Source organism: Anomaloglossus baeobatrachus, chromosome 5, assembly GCF_048569485.1.
Source record: "Anomaloglossus baeobatrachus isolate aAnoBae1 chromosome 5, aAnoBae1.hap1, whole genome shotgun sequence".
NCBI lineage: Eukaryota > Metazoa > Chordata > Amphibia > Anura > Aromobatidae > Anomaloglossus > Anomaloglossus baeobatrachus.
This window is the reverse complement of record NC_134357.1, coordinates 395,309,619-395,326,614: the sequence shown is the minus strand read 5'-3', so window position 1 is coordinate 395,326,614 and position 16,996 is coordinate 395,309,619. Positions and strand designations below refer to the sequence as shown.

The 16,996-nt window shown below is 45.5% G+C and overlaps 1 protein-coding gene across 4 annotated transcripts in view; it reads right to left on the bottom strand.

Moving 5' to 3' along the window:
* Positions 1–5,185: 5,185 nt before the first annotated feature.
* The window catches only part of RAPGEFL1 (Rap guanine nucleotide exchange factor like 1), a 136,486-nt gene continuing 124,675 nt past the window's right edge, over positions 5,186–16,996 (bottom strand). For all 4 annotated transcript variants that reach the window (XM_075350148.1, XM_075350149.1, XM_075350147.1 and 1 more), the window contains 5 exons: positions 16,565–16,615; positions 15,623–15,710; positions 12,300–12,364; positions 11,938–11,992; positions 5,186–6,683 (listed from right to left, as the gene is read on the bottom strand). In XM_075350148.1, the coding sequence (XP_075206263.1) occupies positions 6,559–6,683; positions 11,938–11,992; positions 12,300–12,364; positions 15,623–15,710; positions 16,565–16,615 (384 nt within the window). In that variant the 3' untranslated portion in view covers positions 5,186–6,558. The remainder of the gene's footprint in view (positions 6,684–11,937; positions 11,993–12,299; positions 12,365–15,622; positions 15,711–16,564; positions 16,616–16,996) is intronic.

The window sequence follows — 16,996 nt, the reverse complement described above, 5'->3', positions numbered from 1 at the left end:
AGCTGTTTTTGAAAGCAAGTGTACCCTGGTGTGGACATCAAAACTGGAGAGTGGTGACAAGGGTTTTGAAGTTTGGCTGTTGTCACCTTTTTAGGGAGGGGTGTGTGTGTGCATGGGACTACCTGGGACGATCTGACTAGTCCAGGGCGTCACACAAGCCATGAGGACACACAATTTGGAGTTTGCAAAAAGCCATGTAGGGGACAGAGCTAGCATGTGAAAAAAGATGCTCTGGTCATATGAGACCAAAGTAGAACTTTTTGGGCTAAATGAAAAACAGTATGTGTGGAGGAAAATTAACACTGCACATCACACTGAAAACGCCATTCTCACCATCAAACATAATATTTTATAATAATTTTATAATAATGGTGGCAGCATCATGCTGTGGAGATGCTTTTCTTCAGCAGGGACAAGGAAACTGATCAGAGTTAATAAGAAGATGGATGGAGCTAAATACAAGACAATCAAGGAGGAACACCTGTTAGGAGCTCTAACAGACTTCAGAATGAGGCACAGGTTCACCTTCCAGCAGGACAACGATACTAAGGCTAGTTTCACACATCCGGCTTTTCGCCGGTTTGCCGAATTCAGCGCACTCCAGTACAGTGTATACAGTACAATGGCAGCGCGACAAGCTCCGGTCACATGACAGCATGTGACCGGAGCTTGTTGAGCTGCCATTGTACTGTATCTCACTGTACTGGAGTCTGCCGAATCCGGCAAACCGTTGTCCTGCTGGAAGGTGAACCTGTGCCTCATTCTGAAGTCTGTCCTAACAAATACTGCCAGAGCTACAGTACAATGGATGGTTTACATCAAAGAGTGTTCATGTGTTTGAATGGCTGAGTCATAGTCCAGACCTAAATCCCATTGAGAGTCTGTGACAAGACTTGAAAATTTCTGTTAAGACGCTCTCTCTATCCAATCTCACTGAGCTAGAGCTATTTTGCAAAGAAGGGTCAAGGGGCAAACATTTAAGCCTCTAAAGGCCGCTTTACACACTGCGATATCGGCACCGATATCGCCATCGTGCGTACCCGCCCCCATCTGTTGTGCGACACGGGCAAATCGCTGCCCGTGTCGCACAACATCCCTGGACCCGTCACAGTACTTACCTTCCCTGCGACGTCGCTGTGACCGGCGTACCACCTCCTTTCTAAGGGGGCGGTTCGTTAGCGTCACAGCAACGTCACTGTAGCGTCACTGAACCGCCGCCCAATGGAAGCGGAGGGGCGGAGATGAGCGGTACGAACATCCCGCCCACCTCCTTCCTTCCGCATAGCGGCCGGGAGGCAGGTAAGGAGAGCTTCCTCGTTCCTGCGGTGTCACACGGAGCGATGTGTGCTTCAGCAGGAACGAGGAACAACTTCGTTACTGCTGCAGTAACGATATTTGAGAATGGACCACCATGTCACCGATGAGCGATTTTGCACGTTTTTGCGACGATGCAAAATCGCTCATAGATGTCACACGCAACGGCATCGCTACAGCGGCTGGATGTGCGTCACAAATTCTGCGACCTCAACGAGATCGCTGTAGTGATGTCGTAGCATGTAAAGCCCGCTTAAATGTACAAAGGTGGTAGAGACATACCCCAAGACTTACAAAGTATTGACTCAGGGGGGCGGAATACAAATGTACGTCACAATTTTCAGATTTAGTTTTTCAAAATATTAAAAGACCTTGTTTCATTTCCTTTATACTTGACAAATACTTGATACTTTGTGTTTTATCACATAACATCTCAGTAAATACATTGAAGTTTGTGGTTGTAACGTGAAAAAATGTGTAAACATTCATGAGGTATTAAAAGGCACTGTAACAATTATATTAGCATGATGATATCTGCCGCAAGGTGAAAGGGGATTTCTGGGCACAAAAGAATCTCCAAACACCCCTGTTAGCGGTCACGAATCAGCCACTCCCTGTGTCATAAGGAGGCTGTGAGTGACAGCTCAGCTGCCCAACAGATGGCAGGGGCGTGCTGGGCTGTCAAGATTCTGAATGAGAGCAAAGCAGCACAATCTGGGACTGGAGCGGGCTGGGCTGTTCCCATGCAAATTGAGGATTGCTTTGCAGCCTGATCACCTCCAGGTGTCACTATTTAAGGTGATTACCTGTCTATTTAGTTGTGTGGCAGTGGTCATATCACTGCCAGTTGTAGCTTTAAGCTCAGTGGTGTCTACGTGCCTTCTTCCTGTGCTCGGTCTCTGCTCTTTTGTTGCCTGACCTCGCTTCTGACTACCCGTTTACCTAGCCTCTTTATCTTGATCCACTACCTTCCTGGAATTTTCAGCTTGGACCGTGTCCTGACTACGCCTTTGTGTTACCCCCATTGGTTATGACAAGCCCTCCTAATATCTTGACTACCCAGACTCACAGCTAGCCTGTGAGTAGTGACTAGCATCACATTACCTTTATTAAAAATGTGTAACTCCCCTTGCAGTCATCTGTGTGTGTGTGTGTGTGTGTGTGTGTGTGTGTGTGTGTGTATATGTATGTAGGATTTTTTTCTTTTAATATTTGTTTTATCATGAACGTCCTGTCATTTCTTCCTTTGTGCCCCTAGAATACATTTCACAAGAGCCAGAACTGATTGGCCTTCTGTGCACGCTGCGTTTTTTTGGGTGCAGTTTTGGTCCCAAAACTGCATGCATTTCCTTCCCCAGCAAAGTGTATGAGATTTCATTTTTTTCTGTCTGCACGTTGCAGCTTTTTTTTGGTTGTGTCTTTGTGGTGACCCCAAAGATGCAGCATGTCAATTCTTTCTGCGTTTTTGAGCCCTTCCAGTCAATAGATTTGACTTAAAAAATGCACTGGGCAAAAACGTGGTAAAAAAAACCAGTAAAACGCGGCAAAAAATGCATGCCGAGGGAGCGTCTTTTTGGGACCAAAAACATGCATCTTTGTGGTCACCACAAACATGCAGCGTGCACACATAGTCTATCTATCCCACAGCTCACACACATTTCCATGCTGTAAATTTGCACAATCTTGAGACCCTATACAGTCTCAAGACGGATAAATCACTGCACACACAGTTTCTCCTTCCTAATATTCCTCACTTCACCTACTATCCATGGTCTAGAGACTCTCCTGCGGTTAATAATGTTAGGCTGTTTTCACACTTGCGTTGTTTTGCATCAGTCACAATCCGTCGCCTTGAGGAATCCGTTTTTTCCCCATAGACTTCTATTAGTGACTGATGGCCTTGCATTGCATCCGCTGCATGACGGATCGGTCGTTCACTGACTGACCGTCAGGCGGGAGCAACGCTGAATGTAACGTTTTTTTGGAGCGGCAAAAAAACGCACTCCGCAGGATTCCGTCGCCATCTGTCTACAGCTGTAATGGATGTCTATGGTGCGGGATTCCGTCATGCTCTACCGAGCATGCCCAGCATGTTTGGCACACCCATTGGGCTGTCCCAAACACAAACGGATCATGACAGATCCGTCAAAAAATGGACGCACAGCGGATGTAACGGACGCAAGAGATCAGTTTTTTTCACAGGATTCCTGTGAACGGAATCCTGTGAAATAACACATCCGTTGCCTCAGTTGACATCTAAAAAACGACGGATCCGTCGTTGGGTTGCAAGGACGTACCTGACAGATTTAAAACAACGCAAGTGTGAAAGCAGCCTTAGGGCCGCTTTACACGCTGCGACATCGCTAGCATTTCCTGGCGATGTCGCGTGCGATAGCACCTGCCCCCGTCGTACGGCCGATATGTGTTGATCTCTGCTGTAGTGGACATTATCGCTACGGCAGCATCATTCGCACATACCTGTTCAGCGACGTCGCTGTGACCGCCGAACAATCCCTCCCTCAAGGGGGAGGTGCGTTCGGCGTCACCGCGACGTCACTAAGCGGCCGGCCAATAGTAGCGGAGGGGTGGAGATGAGCGGGACATAACATGCCGCCCACCTCCTTCCTTCCTCAATGCCAGCGGCCGCAGGTAAGGTGAGGTTCCTTGTTCCTGCGGTGTCACACATAGCGATGTGTGCTCCCGCAGGAACGACGAACAACATCGTACCTGCAGCAGCAACGATAATTGGGAATGGACCCCCATGTCACCGATTAGCGATTTTGAACGTTTTTGCAACGATTCAAAATCGCTCATAGGTGTCACACGCAACGACACCGCTAACGCGGCCAGATGTGCGTCACAAATTCCGTGACCCCAACGACATCACTTTAGCGATGTCATAGCGTGTAAAGTGGCCCTTAGTTAACAAGATTTCAGGTGCTGACACTGGCACCACACATGCTCATAATACTTCAGGGGTAATGTAGTCATATAATGTATTAATTTACATAATGTAATCTTGTACTCTGGAACTTCCGGCTTCATCCCTTTTGGCCAAAGTCACAAGTTGATAAGATTATTTCTCCTGAGTGACACCTCTGTGCTCTTCCGCCATACCTCTGCACATCCCCAGTCACTATAAGCTTTCTGAGGATCACAGGCCACGCCCCCTAAGACATCACCGAGCACACGGCAAGGCTGCTAGCTGGGCTGGTCATAACACAGACAGGAAATGTTTAGATTCTGTGCTTTGAACGGACTATAGCAGGAAGTAACGAGCTGGAGGTCACACATGTCCACTCAGGAACCGAGCAGAATTTTAACAGCAAGAATATGATGAAGCTTCTTTATTTTTGATAGGCTTTACAGTGCTTTAATAATCTATGTGACCAGAAAACCCCTTTAAGATCATAACACCATGCCTTTCAGCTGTGCAGATCATGAGAATACTGTATACCTTAGGGAAAAATAGGATAAGGTATATCCTACCTCTGTAGGTTTTCAACTACGGGGATGTTTTAATCATCTACGCATCTATGGTGGCCATACAATAGTGGAAGTACAAAGTTATCACATACTACTGCAGCTCCCCTTTAAGGGATTGTCCACTCAAAAAAAGAGATTTGAATAAAGTAATAAAAGAATTCCAACTCCTTTTACCAATCTGCTGCCAGTCTCTGTAATTTCGGCTGCCGCGATGACGCCCCAGCACAGACATGCGGCTGCTGCACCAATAACACGTCCATGTCACGACTTCATAGCTGCCACAGAAAGTGCAGGCGGGCAGGTGACGGGGAAATGTAGTAACAGGAGTGGCAGGTATAGGCGAGGATGACTTATTTTATTATTTAAACTCATTCTGAGCTGCTGTAAAAAATAAAAAAAAACTTTTAATTGATAAACCCTTTAAGTATTGTGTACATTGTAGAATAACACAGCTGAGCCCAGTATTTTCAATCAGACCAGCCCATCAATGTTTATAGGGGTCTTCCCACATCTACCAATGGGGGAGCGAAGGATTGACTGGTTGGATATGCTCGATCAAATTGGTCTCAGGGGAGATAAGCGCCCGCCATAGTTGTTAGGCAATGACACTTGCCCCTTAACCTATAAAGAACACATGTACACTTGCTCCAGCCCAAGGTATGGTGGGGTAGATAATTTTTGGCTGAAAAAAAATGCTTGGTCGGTTCTTACAATATGGCTGACACAGAGGGCTGATAATAAGGCCACCATTGAATTCTGACAATACGGTCGCCACAAAGTCTGACAATATGGCCTCCATAGAGTGCTGATAATATGGCCACCATAGAGTTTTGACAAGATAGCTGCCATAGAGTGCTGATAATGTGGCCACCATTGAGTTCTGGCAAACTTGCTACCACAAAGTCTGACAATATGGCCACCATAAAGTGCTGATAATATGGCCACCATCGAGTTCTGACAATACGGCCGCCACAAAGCCTGACAATATGGCCGCCATAGAGTGCTGCTAATGTGGCTACCACAGAGTTCTGACAATATGGCGCCACAGAATGCTGATATAACGGCTACTACAGAAGGGATGAGTTAGAAGAGCCCGTCTTATATGTGTAGGTTGACGGTTTACTGAAAATGACATGAATTTTCCATGTTTGGCTGAAGTTATCCTTTAACCCACCCACCCCCACCCCCACTTATCCTTCTGTCCATGATTTCTCCCGGTTTCATGTCCTCCTGTACTGTAACATATATTTATATTACACACATTTGTATATCAGCGGATCCTCTATCCTTTAAATATACCCACTATACACCCACCTCCCAAAATACAACACGTACTATATACAGCAAGATTTCTATATTCCCATTAATACTTCTGTACATAAACTTGTATCCTGCTAAACGTCAAATGCAGGACGGAAACCCAATATATATATATATATATTTATATAGAATTATTACCCTTCGATTTCCCCCAATAAGAAAATAGCACAAAGTGGATTGTACATGTCATCTTCTTACAAAAATATCTCCTGGTCTATAGCCTAATGTACGACACCCATTCGTCCTTTGAGAAGGTGCTAGAAGTCTCCTTTCTTAGTGCATAGGATACTTCTGTCCATTACTGACCAGACCCATGTAGCACAATCTATGTGATATCTTCAGTAGCATGGTATTTCTCACAATTCATCCTCATATAGCTATATCTGAGCATACAGCACCCTGTGCCATATGCATTCTGACTGGCATACAGTGCTCCGGTCACTGCGCATTAGGCTCCAGTTTGTAGGACAGCTCAAAAAGTAAGTTCTGATTGTCGATCACTTGAAACTGGCGCACGTAGGCTTTATTCTGTAAGTGATTCGGGGAGACATCTGTGTCCAGCCCTAAAGTAGGATGAAGGTAGAGTAAAGAGAAAAATAAAATTAAATTAGGATTATACTCACTATAAGGACTACTGACAAATACATTGGGTGCAATAAATACCAGGTTTTACCACATGGTGGAGCCAAGAGTTCAGTTATATCTATCTGTGGCTAGAAACCATATATGAAGCTGGAATCTTGACGGATCTGATCATCCCGGCCATTACATGCAGGTACGGTAATTACGGTAATGTACATTATATAATGTAATTGTTGATTAGACTGTAACATAGTTTATAACTGCTATCATTATTCCCACAGAGCACAGTCACCACAGTTCTCCTTTATCATGTGGCTATACGAATAGTGGGCAATTGTTGGCCCTTGGGCGTTCTGTGGCCCTTGCCTGTCCATACATTGTGCATACATATGCTTCTATATTACATTGCAGTGTACAAGTGATTTTACATGCACAGTTCCTTTCTATATCAAAAGACATATTACCATCACTGAGCTACACCTAAATGCCCATGACTGTACCCTACACTAAATGAAATGTTCCCCAATATAGATATATGGTACATTGATCTTTGCAATAGCTAATCACAAAGTAATATGGTGAAGGTCTAAAAAATATTTGTATACTGTATGTCATTCAGATGTCAGGGCAGATGTGTCATTAATTAAGACCGGACTGTGGAGGTAAATAGGCACTGAGTCATGCTGGCCCATCCTTTTTACCAGCTAAGTACATTTTTGTCTGTCCTGTTGCATTGGAGAATGGAAGCTGTTACTCAACTCTCCTGGCTCCAACAGCCGTCTCTCTCTGTTCCTCAGTGCATTGGGTTGATATTACGCTTGTGCCATATAATCTTGAGTATTCAGGTGGTTAATGTCTACACCATTTTTGTTATTTGAACCTTCCAGCCTTGCTACCTCTGTTGCGCCACGTGCACAATACAGTATTTGGTGAGCATCTTACTTCAGCATTTGTAAGCCAAAACCAGGAGTGGGTAAAACCTGGAGAAGTTATGCATGTGTTTCTATAATACTTTTCGTCTGATTGCCCCACGGCTGGTTTTGGCTTACCATATACTCAGCGTGCGCACGTGGCCTTAAGGCCCCATTACACGCAACGACATCGCTAACGAGAAATCGCTGGGGTCACGGAATTCGTGACGCACATCCGGCGTCGTTAGCGGCGTCGTTGCGTGTGACACCTACAAGCGACCGCTAACGATTCGAAAAACGGCAAAAATCGTTGATTGTTGATACGTCGTTCCTTTCCCAAATATCGTTGCTCCTTTTGGACGCAGGTTGTTCGTCATTCCTGAGGCAGCACACATCGCTACGTGTGACACCCCGGGAACGACGAACAATAGCGTTCCTGCGTCCTCTGGCAGCAAGGTGGGAGTAACCTTCATGCGGCTGCTCTCCGCCCCTCCGCTTCTATTGGTGGCCCGCTGATCGACGTCGTTGTGACGCCACACGAACCTCCCCCTTAAAAAAGAGTTTGTTCGCCGACCACATCGAAGTCGTTAGGAAGGTCTGTGCGTGTGACGCGTACTACCGATGTCGCAGCGTGTAAAGTGGCCTTTAGTCTGTTGCACACTGAAATCTGCTACATTGCTAAGTCAACTTTGCAATATCACTGTGCCAGCTTCATAGTATTGGACTCTGTGGCATACGCAGCTCTGCTACACGGCTGGATCAGCTCTGCCTTTCAACACACAGTGCAACTCATCTCTTCTACGCCGCTTCCTCAATGCTGAGATAACTCTGTTACGTCACTTGATCTGATCTGCACTTGAACCTCTTGTGCTCTGCTACACCAGTTCCTCATTGCTTTGTCTGCCCTGCTCCTTTGGAATATACCTCGGTTAAGCCAGTTGCCATCCTGCTATATTAATTGCGGTGGTTCCAGATGCTGCTGCACCAACACCTTCTGTCCGTGCTACATAAGAACTGCTCATACGGAGCAAGGACTTTGAGGCTATACCTCACCACGTGTGACATAAGCTGATCATTCATGATCTCTTTACCTCCAGCAATCTATCCTTTCTAGGCATCACCGAAACATGGCTGACACCATCCAACTCTGCCTCCCCAGCTGCACTATGCTACGGTGGCCTGCACTTCTCCCACACTCCTCGCCCTGGCAATAGACAAGGTGGAGGAGTGGGCCTCCTTCTTTCTAACAACTACAACTTCACCATAATCCCACCTCTACCCTCCCTCGACCTGCCTTCCTTTGAAGTGCACTCTGTCCGAATCTATTCTCCCTCCAACCTCCAAGTGGCTGTCATATACAGACCCCCGGGCGCAACCACTGCCTTCCTCGACCACTTCTCTGCCTGGCTTCTACACTTTCTCTCTGCTGACATTCCCACCATCATCATGGGTGACTTCAACATCCCCACTGACACTCGCCAACAAGCTGCTTCCAAACTCCTCTCCCTTGCTTCGTCTTTTGGCTTAACTCAGTGGTCCACCTCTGCCACCCACAAAGATGGAAACACACTAGACCTCATCTTCACCCGCCTCTGTCCCCTTTCTGACTTCACAACTTCCCCCCTCCCCCTATCTGACCACCATCTTCTGACCTTTTCAGCCCTGTCCTCCTCACCTACCCCCCCTGTCCAGCACCTAGCACATCCCCGCAGAAACCTTGCACACCTCAACATGCACACCCTCGCCGACTCTATCCTCCCACTGTCCTCCATATCGTCCCTCCACGACACAGACAGCGCCACCACTTTCTACAACACCACCCTCACATCAGCCATTGATTCAGTCGCTCCCCTTGTGCATGGCAGAGTGAGACGAATCAATAGACAGCCCTGGCACAACAGCCTCACTAAAAAACTTAGGCAAAGGTCTAGGGCTGCAGAGCGGCGGTGGAAGAAAACGCACTCCCAGGAAGACTTCACCACATTCAAAAATGCAATTCACACATTTCGTTCAGTCCTCACCTCCGCTAAACACGATTACTTCAGAAACCTCATATCCTCTCTAACACACAACCCCAAACAGTTATTCAACACTTTCAACTCCCTCCTTCGCCCACCACTGCCCCCTCCAACCTCCCTCATTTCTGCAGAAGACTTTGCCACCTATTTCCAAGAAAAAATCGACCTAATAAGGCAAGTCTTCTCTGCTCAGCCACCACAACCCCTCCATGTAGCTGACCACTGCCCCTCCCCCATAAACTTCCTCCCCACCATCACCGAAGGAGAGCTTGCACGTCTGCTCTCAAAAGCGCACCTCACCACCTGCGCACTTGACCCCATGCCATCCCACCTCCTTCCCAACCTCACCACCATCCTTATTCCAGCCTTAACCCATCTCTTCAACCTATCTTTAACGACTGGAACCTTCCCCTCTGCCTTTAAACATGCAACAGTCACACCTATCCTAAAGAAACCTTCCCTCGATCCAACCTCTACTACCAGCTACCGCCCCATATCACTACTCCCACTTGCCTCAAAACTCCTGGAACAGCATGTCCATGCTGAACTTTCCTCCCACCTCTCCTCTAACGCTCTCTTTGACAACCTACAGTCCGGCTTCCGTCCACATCACTCCACCGAAACTGCCCTGACTAAAATCACAAATGACTTGCTTACTGCCAAAGCGAACAAGCACTTCTCTATACTCCTACTCCTAGACCTGTCCTCAGCCTTCGATACCGTTGACCACTCCCTCCTATTACAGACCCTCTCTTCCCTTGGTGTCAGAGACCTCGCCCTCTCTTGGATCTCTTCATACCTCTCAAATCGCACTTTTAGTGTCTCCCACTCCCACACAACCTCTTCATCCCACCATCTCTCTGTTGGCGTCCCTCAAGGCTCTGTCCTAGGACCCCTACTTTTCTCTATCTACACATTTGGCCTGGGACAACTCATAAAGTCCCATGGCTTCCAATACCACCTATATGCCGACGACACCCAGATCTACCTCTCTGGCCCAGATGCCACATCTCTGCTGTCCAAAATCCCGAAATGTCTATCTGCTATATCCTCCTTCTTCTCCTCTCGCTTCCTAAAGCTCAATGTGGCCAAAACTGAACTAATCATCTTTCCTCCGTCTCACCTACACTCTCCACCTAATCTATCTATTACAATAAATAACACCACGCTCTCGCCAGTACCCAAAGTTCGCTGCCTCGGAGTGACCTTTGACTCTGCCTTATCCTTCATACCACACATCCAATCCCTCACCACCTCCTGCCGTCTTCAACTCAAAAATATTTCCAGAATCCGCCCTTTCCTCAATTTGCAATCAACTAAAATGCTAGTGCATGCCCTCATAATCTCCCGCCTCGACTACTGTAACATCCTCCTCTGTGGCCTCCCTGCCAACACGCTTGCCCCTCTCCAGTCCATCCTTAACTCTGCTGCCCGACTGATCCACCTCTCTCCTCAATACCACCCCGCTTCTCCTCTCTGCATGTCCCTCCACTGGCTTCCAATCTTCCACCGTATCCAATTCAAACTTCTAACACTGACCTACAAAGCTGTGCATAATCTTTCCCCTCCGTACATCTCCGAACTACTCTCCCACTACACTCCAACACGTCACCTCCGGTCCTCCCAAGATCTCCTCCTCTCCTCCTCTCTCATTCGCTCCTCACACAACCGACTCCAAGACTTCTCCCGAGCATCCCCAGTCTCCTGGAACTCGCTGCCTCAACACGTCAGACTATCCCCTACCCTTGCAAACTTCAAACGGAACCTGAAAACGCACCTGTTCCGAAATGCCTACAATCTACAATGAACTCGCTGCCGCCCGACCACCGTGCGGAGCTGCCGCCCGACCACCGTGCGGAGCTGCCGCCCGACCACCGTGCGGAGCTGCCGCCCGACCACCGTGCGGAGCTGCCGCCCGACCACCGTGCGGAGCTGCCGCCCGACCACCGTGCGGAGCTGCCGCCCGACCACCGTGCGGAGCTGCCGCCTGACCTACACCCCACCTATTGTCTCCTCCCCATAATCCTATAGAATGTAAGCCCGCAAGGGTAGGGCCCTCTTCCCTCTGTACTAGTCTGTCTACTGTAACTTGTATACGTATTTTGTATGTAACCCCCTTCTCATGTACAGCACCATGGAATTAATGGTGCTCTATAAATAAATAATAATAATAATAATAATCCCCAAATACTGGAGACTGGGGAGCTGAATTAAGTCATTACAATTGCAAGTGCTGTGCTCCATAATCTGGGAAATAAGTGCAAAATGATTTCACACTTTTATTCTCACTGCTTTCATGCACTTACTCATTTGGCTGCTCCGGTATTTCCGCACAGTCCTCACTTTCTCTGCTATAGCGTGCTGTGAAGTGAAGAGAGAACAGTCACCATGACAACCTCACACTCCCCGTATCATTAAAACAAATGTTCTGCTACTTCTTTTTTTTTTCCAACTGAAAATCTTGTTCCAGTGGGATATTTATAGGGAAGGTATCACAGAGGGTCCTGGTCTTCACAAAGCAAGGATATCCTGCTGCAGAGTGTGATCTTGGGTGATCTCCACTGTGATCTATAGGCGCTATCTCTCAGCCATATGTTCTATAATTGAATTTGTTGTACTAACTGCAAATTAAAAGCGATAAAACACAGGCTTTTATTCTGGGGCTCACCATTTTCTCCACGTTTACAAGTCCATCGAGGAACGTTTTGCTTCCCTCGTGTAAAAAGGTAAGGTCTACGAGAGAAGGAAGGAGGGTCAAAGAGAGAAGCGACAGCTACAAAGAATATACCTACGGTAGAGGAAGACCTGTTCACACTAGTCTTATGACAGATCTATAGTATGACTGATCCACATGGCATATACATTATATATTATATGTATTCATAGATTATATGAATATTTATAACATATGCCAAGAATAGCACCACTCGCTTCTCTATTCTAGCCTCAAAAGTGATAAAGGGATGGAAACATCTGGCATAATCCCTTATGGAAGCTCTATTTTAAAGATTAATTCTTTACAAAAAAAAAAATAATTTGTGTGTGTTCTCTTAAGATTGGTGGGTTCTTCACCAGTCTCTCAAAAGACCCAGAGAATTGTGCAAGGTCTATGTATCGATTGAAGTAGCTGTACTCCTTCCATACTCCACCGTGCGCTCATGTCTCGTGAGGTGCACACTTATCAGGGGTCTTTTCAGCGATTGGTGGGGAATGCACCCAAAAAAAGGGAATTAAAGAGACACAAAAAATGTAAAACTTTTTGCAAATTTTTAGGTACTCTAGACACATGGCCATAACTACCAAGGTAGCAGTCATATTAGCTTCTATAATAACCAAGAAAAAATGGCCCCAATCTTCATTCACAAAAGTGAGATGCAGGTAGTGATAACTTTGATGAAAGGAGAAAGTGTAAAAATGATTACAGAGAAAGAAGGAAAAGACGTGACAGAGTGGAGTCCAGAATAACCACTATGAGAGGAGGGAAAGGAAGAAAAGACAAGGAACAAAGCGGAGTCCAGAATAATCACTATGAGAGGAGGGAAAGGAAAAAAAGACAAGGAACAAAGCGGAGTCCAGAATAATCACTATGAGAGGAGGGAAAGGAAAAAAAGACAAGGGACACAGTGGAGTACAGAATAACCACTATGAGAGGAGGGAAAGGAAGAAAAGACAAGGGACACAGTGGAGTACAGAATAACCACTATGAGAGGAGGGAAAGGAAAAAAAGACAAGGGACACAGTGGAGTACAGAATAACCACTATGAGAGGAGGGAAAGGAAAAAAAGACAAGGGACACAGTGGAGTACAGAATAACTACTATGAGAGGAGGTAAAGGAAAAAAAGACAAGGGACACAGTGGAGTACAGAATAACCACTATGAGAGGAGGGAAAGGAAGAAAAGACATGGGACAGAGTGTAGTCCAGAATAATCACTATGAGAGCAGGGACAGCAGGAAAATACACGGGACAGAGTGGAGTCCCCAGAATAATCACAATGAGAGCAAGGAAAGGGGGAAAAGACATGGGAAAGAGTGTAGTCCAGAATACTCTCTGAGAGCAGGCAAAGGAGGAAAAGACAATTGACAGAGTGGAGTCCAGAATATTCACTATGACAGCAGGGAAAAGAGGAAAAGATATGGGACATAGTGAAGTCCAGGATAATCACTATGAGCAGAGAAAGAAGGAAAAGACACAGAACAAAGTGGAGTCCAGAATAATCACCGAGAGCAGGGAAAAGAAGAAAAGACATGGGACAGAGTGGAATACAGAAAAATCACCGAGAGCAAGGAAAGAAGGAAAAGACAAGGGACAGAGTGGAGGCCACAATAATCACAATGAGAGCAGGAAAAGGAGGAGAAGACAAGGGACACAGTGGAGTACAGAATAACTACTACGAGAGGAGGGAAAGGAAAAAAAGACAAGGGACACAGTGGAGTACAGAATAACCACTATGAGAGGAGGGAAAGGAAGAAAAGACATGGTACAGAGTGTAGTCCAGAATAATCACTATGAGAGCAGGGACAGCAGGAAAATACATGGGACAGAGTGGAGTCCAGAATAATCACAATGAGAGCAAGGAAAGGGGGAAAAGACATGGGAAAGAGTGTAGTCCAGAATACTCTCTGAGAGCAGGCAAAGGAGGAAAAGACAATTGACAGAGTGGAGTCCAGAATATTCACTATGACAGCAGGGAAAAGTGGAAAAGATATGGGACATAGTGAAGTCCAGGATAATCACTATGAGCAGAGAAAGAAGGAAAAGACACAGGACAAAGTGGAATGCAGAATAATCACTATGAGAGCAGGGAAAGTACGAAAAGACATGGGACAGAGTGGAGTCCAGAATAATTGCTGAGAGCAGGGAAAGGAGGAAAAGACAAGGGACAGAGTAGAGTCCAGAATAATTGCTGAGAGCAGGGAAAGGAGGAAAAGACAAGGGACAGAGTGGAGTCCAGAATAATTGCTGAGAGCAGGGAAAGGAGGAAAAGACATGGGACAGAGTGGAGTCCAGAATAATTGCTGAGAGCAGGGAAAGGAGGAAAAGACAAGGGACAGAGTGGAGTCCAGAATAATTGCTGAGAGCAGGGAAAGGAGGAAAAGACAAGGGACAGAGTGGAGTCCAGAATATTCACTATGACAGCAGGGAAAAGTGGAAAAGATATGGGACATAGTGAAGTCCAGGATAATCACTATGAGCAGAGAAAGAAGGAAAAGACACAGGACAAAGTGGAATGCAGAATAATCACTATGAGAGCAGGGAAAGTACGAAAAGACATGGGACAGAGTGGAGTCCAGAATAATTGCTGAGAGCAGGGAAAGGAGGAAAAGACAAGGGACAGAGTAGAGTCCAGAATAATTGCTGAGAGCAGGGAAAGGAGGAAAAGACAAGGGACAGAGTGGAGTCCAGAATAATTGCTGAGAGCAGGGAAAGGAGGAAAAGACATGGGACAGAGTGGAGTCCAGAATAATTGCTGAGAGCAGGGAAAGGAGGAAAAGACAAGGGACAGAGTGGAGTCCAGAATAATTGCTGAGAGCAGGGAAAGGAGGAAAAGACAAGGGACAGAGTGGAGTCCAGAATAATAATTCACCTCATGTTCTGATGGAGAGGGGCTCTAAGCAGAGTTTTACTATAGTTAATGGTTACTTGTTACAATCCTTTAAAGATCGCCAAAATAAAATATTCAGAAAAGATAGGTTATGAATATATTTCCACTCTAGCCAACCCAGTTTTCCCAGAACTCTGAATGGCAAATCTGCCTATAATTGTGTAGTAACATAGGTGTGGGTTATATATCCCTACATCAGTTCTTACTTCAGAAAGAACTGCTATGTATTGATCCTTTTCTACCTTTTCTGCCAGTGCCAGTGGTCCTTAAGATCTGACAGCTACACTTGATTAACAAAGGCAATAGCAAAAAGTAAAAAAAGAGAGCAAAACGATATTTAGGAGATAAAAGTAGTTTATGTATAAGTGGTATTAATATCTGCTTACCTTTCAACATAAGGGGGATAAATGGGATTACAGGGGGTCGCATACGAGAGACCATCTCACGATATGACTTATGATTCCTGCAGGGGTCCTATTAAAGGAGGATAAAGGTGTTACAGGAAAAGAGAATTTCTTAAAGGGGGAGATTTTTTTTGTTAAATGCATGCATTTGAAAGTAAAAATCAATTTTGCAATTGGCTTTCATTAACTTGTTTTGCTTTCCCCGGCTTTTTATATCCCTAAACATTGAACTTTGTTGTCTGTGGTCATAACTCAGCTGAGAGGAGCTCAGAAAAGGACAAAAAAAATTTACAAACTCGGATGCTCAGTTAATTCATTCTGCAGCCAGCACAACATAGACTATAAAAGACAAACTGCAACATTTTTAAGAAATCCCAGTTGCAAAATTGATTTTAGCCCCAATTACATGCATATTTGGAAAACATAACAATTGTCCCCAAAAGATGGACAACCCCTTTAAGTAAATGAAAATTAATTAAGCAATATTCTTAATTGAAGTTTAGCACAATTTTTGGGGAACAAGCAGATGCTTCCATTGAACTACATAAGCAAAATGCTCCAACTATCCATTTAGTGTGCCTAATGTCTGTAATACATCATGGCAAAGGTTATTTCTCCATGTGTGTTTCAACCATATCATTGAATCTTTAGGAATGATTAGTTCTGTGTTGTAAAATCATGTGGAAAGGTGACCATAGCTAGAGGTGACGGCATGGTCTCCATACTCACTGCTGGCAATTGTGTAATATAAAGGTGACCATGCTGGTCATCACTAGTCTGGAAATATAACGTGGTCACCTCTACTATAGTTGTGTGGCCTTAGGTTGCAGCTTCCCTTTGAAATCAGTTGCAGCCCTAAATATAACAATTGCAAAAAGAAATAAAGTCCCAGCATAGCATTAATAAATCTTGTCTAGAACTCACCGTTAAATTTTCAAACTTTCTAAAGAGATTCTTAAACTTTCCAGGTAATTTCTAAAAAAGAAGAAATTAATTTATTAATACATTTAGCATTATTATTTATTATTATAGCGCCTTCAATTCCATGGCGCTTTACATGTGAAAGGGGTATACATAATAGGGACAAGTACAATAATCATAAACAATACAAGGCACAGACATGTACAGGAGGAGAGAGGTCCCTGCCCATGAGGGCTCACAGTCTACAAGGGATAGGTGAGGATACAGTAGGTGAGGGTAGAGTTGGTTGAGCAACGCTATATTAGACTGAAGGTTCCGGCAGGTTGTAGGCTTGTCGGAAGAGGTAGGTCTTCAGTTTCCTTTGAAGCTTGTCAAGGTAGGCGAGTCTGATGTGTTGTGGCAGAGCATTCCAGAGTATGTGGGAGGCACGGGAGA